This window comes from Mytilus edulis, chromosome 8, assembly GCF_963676685.1.
Source record: "Mytilus edulis chromosome 8, xbMytEdul2.2, whole genome shotgun sequence".
NCBI lineage: Eukaryota > Metazoa > Mollusca > Bivalvia > Mytilida > Mytilidae > Mytilus > Mytilus edulis.
The window spans coordinates 27012681-27023512 of NC_092351.1; the positions used below are offsets into that span (position 1 = coordinate 27012681).

Consider the following 10832-nt stretch of genomic DNA (forward strand, 5'->3'; position numbering starts at 1 on the left):
GATGACGTATACGTTTTCGCTTCAGAAGCAGGTGCGTGTCACGGAGGCAGCACACGGATCGCTCGTTTTTTATGTCAAATTATTTATATTTTTAAATTATTGTTTATTCAAATGTTTAAAGACACATCAGACATTTAGATCGATTTAATCAACTCTGAAATTGTTCAGTTTTCATAGACCTTGAATCGTATTTAGAAAAATCTAGAAAATGTTGAATGTTTTCATAGATGCCTGATTAACTCAGATTTAAATGTTGGCATGTGATATGCTTTTAAACGTCCAACTGTGTACGTCTTCTTTCAGTATATTTTCCACTAAATTAACTTCATTTTTTGTCCATGCTGTGATGGCCAAATGGACATTGTAAGGTTTTGAATTAAATGGCAATGTTAAGGTCATTGTCAGTCCATCTACTTAACTGCTGTTGTTTCAGGTGTCAGTGCTAAATCACATAGGACCTTGTTAAAAAAGTAAAGACAAAAACAATGGTGGAACAGAAAACGTCTTGGTCACCGGGGAGCTTGTTAAATCGCTGGACCTATCACCACAATGCAGCCTATATACACGGGGTGTAATGAAACAAAGTAAAAAATAAAAAAATAAAAAGTAAAAAAATGCCACAAAAGAACCTCGTTATAAAAAGGAAAGATGACGTCTTTCAACTAAAACATAACTTACCATATGTGCCTTGGAAGTATTAGGTCATTTTTAATCCATAAATGTTTATACATGATTTATTTACTAAATGGGATGACCCATTGTGAAATTATTAACAAACTAATTTGTTCTCCCTATTAAACTTAATTTGGGCTACCAACAGATGTTAATAAAACTCAATCAAAAATAATATTTCTATTTCATATTGTTACTTTGACGATTTTATTCCCCAATTTAAGCCAACAATAGAAATAAACTGACCGACAGAACGGAGATTTTTATTGTTGACTCAATAATTATATTTTCTTGACCTGAAAAGAATCCTTTACCACAGACTTCTTTAAGTTTATTTTCATTATTTAAGGACAACTATTTTATGGCTTCGCCACGCTTTTCATATCCATTTTATTCTTGTTGATACTAAACAGTTTATTTAAATGGACTTTATGGTCAGTGTAAGGGATGAGAGCCCCACCCATCGAGTATCGATTAGTGCAGATGAAGTGACTCTCCGGTGGCTGGTAGTTCACAAGGTCGTACTCATAAAAGTTTTAATAGGCATTGCAGCAGTTAATTTGGGTTTCAAGTGATGTTCAGGTCATCTGCATGAAATGTTTGATTTTAACAAGATCGCCAGTTAATGCAGCACCAGTGAAAAAGAGTTAATCAGTACAGTGTAAACGACTCTAATTTAATTGTAACTATGTACAAAACATACATTGTAACTTGTAAGATGGTAGTTGCATTATTATTAATATATGTTTTTATTATGTTCGTTTTTATACACTAACATTTATTTTTAATTCTGAATCTATCAATTTTTATAGTCTTAATATGTAAAAATTGTTTGACGAAAACAGATACAAAAGTTTTATTTTGATTCGCTGCACATACTTTTTACAGGATTTTGTCCATATAAATGATACAGCATATACGTTCATTGTTATTTAATGAAAAAAGGCAAAACAAAAAAAACCAAAATAAGTCTTTAATATCATGATCAATGCTTATGTTAAATTAGGTAGGCAATATATTCTTAAATATCTTCATACCGAGAGTGAGTAATGCGTAAAATATTCACAAACTTAATGCCTACCTTTTTTGAATAAGCAAAGACCATGCAACGAAAGAATTACTTCAATTTTATATAAAAGGAAAATTCAGATTTTGGTAGGTCGTATTGCAGCTATTTACAGAACATCACTTCCGAAAGGTTGTCATTGTGATGTGACGAAGCAAAAACAAGCAAGTGTTTCCTAGTTTAAAGTGTGCAAATACCAAGAAACTTACTTTAAAAAGATTTAATTGAATTTTATGGCGAGCAACCCCTGTAGAAAAGTCAATGTTGATGTCCTGCAATGTTCAAAATACAACTGACGTTGCAAATATAATTTTGACACCAAGCACGTCTTTTTGTAAGTATAGAACGTTGTGTGTTTTTCAAAGCGAACGAAGAACGTCATACAAGATTCCAAAACGATCTACGTCACAATTAGAAGGAAAAAAAAACCAAAACCAGCTTTTTCTTTTTACTAAATGGAGAGGATCCAAGTGCTTCGAATTAAGTGTGGTTTGTTTTGCTGTCTGATAATTTTTTTTAGCGATTTGTTAAGCGATTCTTGTATTACTTTCCAAGTATTTTCTAGTTGAATCAGTCACTAACTTCAAGGTAATCTAGATATGAACGGGATAATTATCTGTTGAAAAAGCCCTCTTCCTTTAAATTCAAAGATTTTGATAGAGGTAAGAAAGAACATGAGCCACAATTAAAAAAAATAACTGTTTAAAAGTTATTAAAGCGCTCGTTTTCTATTCGTGTCATTAAAATAAAAAAGTGAGCAAAAGAATACAAAAAAACAACCCAAACACTAATTAACTAAAATAAAAAAAAAATGCACCTTGTTGTAAAATTGTTTTGTTTACAAGGAAAAGAGCGGTGAAGCTATAATGACGCAAGTCATTTCATTTTCATTTACAATTTCAAAATAAGTACCGTCACCTCAGAAAAATAACTTATAAATTTATATTGATGAATTTCTATGTCTCAACTCGTACGCGTCATCTGTTGTTCTCTTGCAGCGCATTCTCTGCTTAAATTTCCAGTGCACTTCCCCACTGGCCAAATTTTTGGTTGGATTAGTGTTGCTCAGTCTTTAATTTTCTATGTTGTATTTGTTTACTGTTATAATAGAGAACGGAAACGGAGAATGCATCAAAAAGACAAGAGACCTACAAAAGAACAGAAAACAGCCGAATGCCATCAATGGGTCTTGAACACAATCGAGGTGGGCTTATTTGTTGTTTTCATGGCACTGTCTGTTAGTTTTCGATTTATCAGTTTGAACATTTCTTTGGTATACCTTTTTTTCTCTTTAAGAACTTTCTGATACATATATCAAGAGTACAAGTGTTTTCTTTTTGTTTGTGTAAAATCTACTGTTCCTGTTGCTACATTATTGGGTGCTTAACGTAACTCGAATAAAACTAAATATATATTGAAAAGTCGGCGGAGGACACTTTTGCAAAAATAATCAGACGATTTAGGGTATATACATTTTTTTCTTTTTAATTGTTTTAATACTGACAACAGAAGCTTCTTGCAGCTTGGAACAGAAAAAAGGTGTTTTTTTTTTAGATCCCCTTCGATTGGTAGAAAATCATTCTCTTTAAGCTGTAGGAAGACACAGTAAGCCAAAAACATATTTACTCACTGAAAGATGTTCTCACATAGTTTCTAATTAACATTACTATTGATAGTGCAGAAGATTGCATTTTATGTATGAAGTTTTACTAACATTCAATCGACAAAAACATAGATACACAGGTATATGAAATATAATTTTAATTCTTATAAAACAATGACAGCAGTTTATATAAATAATTGTCTACATAAATAAATCGTCTCATGGCACTTGGTATGATTACATTGCACAATTATCCCAACAACCAACTATCTTTTTACTTCGTATCACAAGAATGGTCACATTCCATGTCGTCCGAAGAAACAGATAAATCGTCCATGGTTTCGCTTTTTTCATGTTCATGAAAAACCTCTGATTCAGTTGTCGAACCTCCTGACAACTTTCTTTTTCTTGATTTTGATGTACATGTCCTTAAACAATTACACTTCTCTTGTGTTTCTCCGAAGTCTTCTTTTTTGTATTTTACTCGACGATTTTGAAACCAAATTTTGACCTGTTTTTCAGATAAGTTCAGATATGTGGCTATTTCAATTCTCCTGAGTCTTGATAGGTACATGCTGGTACTGAATTCTCTCTCCAGTTCTAGAAGTTGGTTGCTTGTAAAAGCTGTTCGGATTCGCTTACTGCTATTGATATCTTCTGTGGAACTTGTAACACCTGTAACATAGATAATAGATATTTAAAAAGAGATATAATTTAAAGATCAATGAGAACACTGCTCAACTGAGCCCAATAGAAGCGGATTTAAGCCATAATAGGTCACTGGACAGTCTGCAACTATGAGCAAGACCTATATCTATTAAAGGCCCCGACATGATAAAATATGATTTAATTCAAACGATAAAAAAAACCCAAAATTGATGGTAAAAAAATAAAACGAAAAACAGATATGGTCCGACACGATCTAACGACAACCACTATCTGAGACCTATAACATACATAATGTGGATGGATTAAACTTGTTTGTAATCGTTAAACCCTCCCCTTACTTTGAATAGTGGCGTATTAGCACAATATATTAAGAAGAACTGTTAAAATTAGTTGGGGAAAGCTTGATCCATCATATCGTACAATTCAGAGAGAGAAAAAAAAACTAAAAGAAAGACATAAAAACACAAAGTACCGATCTATGAGTACTTGCAATTACTGAAAGCTTGTTAAAAGCCAATAACAGCACATATATAAATAATGATCTTCAAGATAATTGTTTTATCGGTATTTTCTCGACAAATAATAATGTTTTAATTTTTTTTTAATTTTGTAATGGTTTTCAGAATAGAAAATCAAGTTTCATCTTTAGTGAAATGCCAAAAAAAACGGATTTCGACCAAATAAACGAAAAAAAAAGTGCAATCGTTATTAAAAACGTTAGCACTCTACATTATTTTATTTCTAGATGAAAATACATAGATTCTTTTTAACAAATAATTGACGAACCTGCTTTATTGTTTTCAAGGCAATTAGTCATTTGACGAAGACTTTTCTAGAATTTCTAAAATATTTTTTTTTCGAATTTACTCTCTGTATGATATCATGCAAGAAATAATTTAACATATTAAATGAAGGGAGAAAATTGAAAGGAAAAACTATGAAACAATAGACATTAGAACTTCACAAATTTAAAAATAAGGAGAGGAAAGTTAAAACTTGAAAAAAATAAGATATTAGAAAAATTCAGCCTCAATAAATTAAATAATATTTATCATTAATTATAAATTATCGTACTTACCTAAATTGGAAATAGACTTTTTCTTTATATCCGAATATGGTTTTTCCTTTTCAGTTTGTTGCATTAATTTTCTATGTTCCAATGATTTTTGTTTTTGGAAGTTAAAGTTCTGGTTTTGCAGACTCGTGACTGTTGTACTAATAAAACTTGTTGGTGTATTTGATGGAATCGAAGCACTGCTTTGTGGTACTAACGGCGCCGGACTGTGGACGCACAGTGGACAACAGAAACTCAACATATCTGTCGAATGTCTAGGATAACACGGTAGTGGATGAGACGGCAGCATATGGGAGGCAGGCAAAGAATGTCTTAAAGCACTAGGTATAGTCACAGGATTAGTGGTACCTAAACTCTGTGTAACTGGTCTTTTCATAATCAAAGAATCGACATAAAAAGATCGAGACATTTTGTCATTAATAATTAATTCAGTGATTCCTATCTGATACTCATTTAGTAAGCACTGGTGTGAATAAATATTAAACGGGTACGGTCGATTTAGTTTTAGTGAAGAAATAAGACTGCATAGTAAGATATTTATACGGATAACGTTCTATTGTTCCATTCACGTGGTCAATATAGCTTAAGAAACTTTCAATCAATCAGCAATAAGGAACTCTTCTTAGTCCTTTCATACGCAAATAATAGCATCCATAATCATTTGTTAAATATTCATTTTACGGATGGGTGGTTTGCGATCGTTTCTTAATGATCATTTGTACTACGAGCGTATCAATATTGTAATATCTTGTGTTTTCTGTCCTCGCGGTCACTTGAACCAATCGGAGATGTCAATGATCAAATTGGAAAAATGTCCATCTGATATTGTCTTGCACGCGACCTGCACGCGCATTGGCCATTATTTGAATAGAACAAGATCATTGAAGAAAAATCTTCCTTTAATATAATTTCTTGACCATGTTTATATTGCAATACTGGTTGATTTAAAACCGATAATCTTTTTGAATTAAAAGACAACGACAAACATAAAAAAATATTACATTTTATTGTTTTGGGTGTAATGGGGCACAAGGTTGTATTCATGTGTCAAAAATAAATAAATTATAACTGATGAAATAATTGTTTGATACAAGTTAAGTATAATTATCATCACTGGTCATTAGAAAATACTCCAATAGATATTAATAATGGACATAAAATTGAAAAAAAAAAAACCAAAAAAATCTTTCTGAATAGATTATTAACAATTCATTATTTTAACTAGATTTTTTTTTTTATAATAATACATAAATTTTTTTGAAGAATAAAAAGTATAAAGGTTCTCCGTTGACAAAATCATTTCAATCGTCCATCAATTGTAAAAAAAAGGAAGAATAAAGTAATAAAAATGCTTATGTATTATAGTATTGAATTATCCGAATTTACACAACTGTAAATGCGAATGTCACAATTTCAAATGTATTCGATATTGAATGATTACATCTTCTTTGAAGAATTGATAATTCCATCTCAATGAAGACTATTCGTTACATTGATACTTAGTCAATATCATCACTTATGGTCGAAATTATAAAAAAGGTAAGAAAATGTGAGTATCTTAAACACAAATTCAATCAAATATTAGATATATTTGAACTTTTTAGTATTCGAGCGTCATTGACGAGTCTTTTATTGAAGAAACGCGTGTCTGGCGTACACAAACTTAATTTTTGTATCTTTTAAGAGTTTTTTTAACATGTAGTTTGAGAAGAAAATCTGCTTTAATAGTACTTTATTCTCCTAAAATATATAACTTATATGAATTTAATCTTAAATATGATTCGAGCGTCACTGATGAGTCTTCCGTCGAGGAAACGCGTGTCTTGTGTACAACAGTTAAATTCTGGTATATGGGTTTTTATTTTAAATGTTATTTGAGAAATACTCTATATGTTTAAATCATAGACAGGGATTGCATTATCAAATATAATACATAATCGAATTTAACTGTTTTTACCGATTCTGTATACGGCGGAGTAACTTGCCCTGCTGATAGATCCTGATATCATTTCTGCTTTTATTAAATCAAATGACAGTAATGAAGATATATGGAATAGGCATGTTTTGTCGTTTTGGTTGTCGCTGTCCTATATCGTGCTTAATGCTGCTTTTCGAAATATGTTGTTGGAATTATATAACCGCCGTAATATCTGCTCAATGGTGATAATATTGGGACGAAGTGTTCTGTACCAGGAAGTAAATGTTTATACGTTTTATAGATTTATGAATATGAGGCCTACTTTGTTTTTGATCCACAAGCTAAGCCAATTTCGAACGTGATAGTTCACAAGGTTACAGTCCTTTTTAAGACATCTCATCCTGCCCGACACATTACTCAGACTCCGAGCCGATCAGTATATGCGTTTACTCCTAAATGACGCTTGCTTGCCAGAGAAGTCTTCGATTTAACCAGCGCGGTCAACGGACACTACCCCTCAACATCGCGACTAACATATGCCCGATGCGTTTTTCCCTACATTTTGCTGCATACAAGATATCAAAAATCAATCAACAATGTCATAAAAACGTAAACATTTGTATTGATTTTTCATAACTGTTTTGTATTTTTTATATTCATTGGAGACTTGAATGAGAAGAGTGGTCGCGAAAAGTCCGCAAATGTACGGCGTTAGATGCAAACAAATGTACATAGAAAGTAACGTAAATTCTAAATGTAATTTTATCAACCACATACACTAGGTATATTTATTAGCAGTGATCAGAGGTAGGGACTCTGACTATATGAAATTGTAAAGGAGTCTTTTCTTTACACTTAAATAAGTTAACCAAATGCTTTAAAATGGAAGCATATAAATTCAAATAAATCGGATAAATTTCATCTCCAAGACTGTGAATGTATTCAACACAAGACAACTAGAGAGTGTTTATATTTAAATTTTGGTATAATTTGGGCTTTCAAAATAAAACCCTGTTTTAACAGTAACAATTGACATAACAGGATTATTATAATACTATTGTAATAATTGTAAATTTATGAAATCTAGAACCAGACAGACAAAGAGGCCATAGTGTCATCATGAAGATTCTATAAAGCTACTAGAAAATCCCTAGTCGTAAAAATCTCATGTCACTTAAGATTTGAACGATTTTTAACACGTAAATGTCATCGTGTTTTGTACATTTCTAATGACCCCTACCGTCTTTACTCCAAATAAACTATTAATATGATTTATACGGCTTTGGTATTAGAAACTGATATTGCCTAACACGTGCGTGTAATATTGTCAATTACAGTAACATACAACATTGTGTAATGCTAGATAGTTATCATACAATGACATCAGACAACACAAATTAAATATTATTGAAAGTAAAGGTCGGTATTGAAATGGAAAAGGTTGATACTTAGTCATAGAGTATGAATAATAAATTTAATAAAAATAATAAAATTCAGCATTCAAGTTACTGTATTCATTATTTTATTTGTGTTTGACCCAGGACATTGCACATGTACCTTTTTGTTGTAGAAAAAACCCATCTCCATGATATTCATTTAATTACAGTATCAATGTTCGTTCCACTCCTATTCTTTCATTACAAATAAGTTATTTTTTTTTTAAACCTCTGATTTGAAATCCGTTACTTTTTTTCCGAAACAGAAACAATGTAAATTTTAGAAATGAACGAAATTGTAGGCAAATGTATGTTTGCTCTGATAGGTCAATTATATTTCTAATTTGGGTAAACAAGCCTAGACAGTCCTGTTTAAGGTAGAAATCATGTAGATCATTGGTATATATTTCCTCAGATAGAATTTTTCATACTTTGCAAAAATGAAGATTTCGCTATGCATTTTTCCAAAATATAATAAAAGGTATCATGGGCCACCGTACTATTTTTCAAGTCGTTCAAAATTGCCCAAATTTGCTTAGGGTGTTCATAAAAAAACACACACATTTGTGCATACATGAAATCTATGAGATAGAATTTCAAAATAAAACTTGAGAAGATATTTTTTTTTTCAACCCACCATTTTTTCTTAAAATGTCCTATACCAAGTCAGGAAAACGACAGTTGTTATCTTATAGTTCGTTTTTGTGTGTGCTGCATTGTCGTTTGCACTTCAGTGTTTCTATTGTTTCGTTGTTTTCCTCTTAAAGTTGATTTGTTTAACTGGATTTATTTTCTCTCAATTGATTTATGACTTTCGAACAGCGGTATACTACTGTTGCCTTTATCTGTATAATATCAGGTCCTTTAATTTTAAAACAAAACGATACATTTCACAATGTATTGCATTATACTATATATATCATTTCAATAACTCTTATCAGTTCTAAGTATAATTTACGTTAGCCGCCACCCAAGATCCAGACAGTTTTTGTGTCTTGGGATGGAATATGAGCATTTGCAACTCTTGGTTACAGAATGTTTTGAATCCCAGGTTGCGGTGAAGGTTTTAAGTTTGAAAAATACATAAAATCATCGCATTGTGCCATTACATCCAAAATGTGCTGTTTTGAAGTAAACAAATGTATTATTATTTATTGTTATATTATTTACAATAAAGAAGTGAAAGGCTTTTGACATAGATTCAATTAAGAGCCAAATGATAACCATTTGAAATTTTGTAATTATGTTGAAATGTAAGGCCATATTTGGACCTAGGTGAAACTTGTATTTATATAAGTACAAGACAAGTAAACAACACCATGATCGACAAATAAGACAAAAAGACGTCGAAAGAATGAGCAGCAAAATTCTGTTGATGAAGTCAGATGCTTCGGGAGTTAAAGCTAGTCTTACTTCAATAGTGAAATATACAATGTTGCACCAGAAAAATAAATTGGTTTCGCTAATAAAGCAACATGAAAAGCCGATTGGTAGAATTCTGTTGTCTATCTTTGAGATATATCTGGTGTGTATGTAGTCAAAGGCTGAAATAATGTTAACGGTTGGCCATTTGTATATATATATATACGAAATTGTAACACTAAATTAAAACTTAAAGTAAAATATTAAATATTTGGGTAATGTGCATATTGGTATTTTGAGACCGTTCTGATGAAGGTTTTTTATTTGTATAAGTAAATACTTTTAATATTCAGAACGTTTTAGGCATACAAATATAGATACTAAAAAAGAGGAAAATAAGAAACAATATATATTTATCTAAGAAATAATTTTTTAATACAACAACATTTAAGTCTCAAATTTTTTTTATTTTGGTTAGAACACCACAGTATCTGTGATGTTTTTTTTTTAAAACAGATTTCAAAGGTGATTGATGTCATTGATCTAATAATAGGTCATGTTAACTAATAACAGACTTCAAGACTCACATAATTTATATTTTTTTTTCTATACACGCCATTATTTACCACTCGTTTTTTTTTTATTCAATAATGTATTAATTTCAATCATCTGTACTTGTCAATAAAAAACAAAACATTCTCAAAAACGCAAAACTTTTTTTAATTTTTTTTTTAAAAGACCACAAAAACATGATATATGACACCGTACAAGGAAAATTCTACCACAAGTTAGAATAATTGCTTTCTTTGTAATCGGTAACTTTAGTTTGAAAGTGGCTTATATTAAAATGACTTGTTTCTTTTTCTCAATTGACAAACTAGGCGTCAGGTGCTATCTTTGAACAACTATGCACAAACTATTTAAAGCTTTAAGTTAGTCCTTTAGAAAAATAAAAATGTAGCGGAATATGTCCTGCGTAAAATTAATAATGCGTGATAATATGTTTGCAAATAACCATCTTTGCTACCAAT

The 10832-nt window shown here is 30.9% G+C and overlaps 1 protein-coding gene across 1 annotated transcript; it reads right to left on the reverse strand.

Moving 5' to 3' along the window:
* Window positions 1-3493: 3493 nt before the first annotated feature.
* On the reverse strand, window positions 3494-5575 carry LOC139486951 (GS homeobox 1-like). The gene is made up of 2 exons (XM_071271991.1): window positions 5089-5575; window positions 3494-4016 (listed from the first exon to the last, which is right to left on the reverse strand). Exons 1-2 carry the CDS (start codon window positions 5492-5494, stop codon window positions 3616-3618), a joined length of 807 nt encoding a protein of 268 aa, XP_071128092.1. The 5' UTR covers window positions 5495-5575; the 3' UTR covers window positions 3494-3615.
* Between the last annotated feature and the right edge of the window lie 5257 nt (window positions 5576-10832).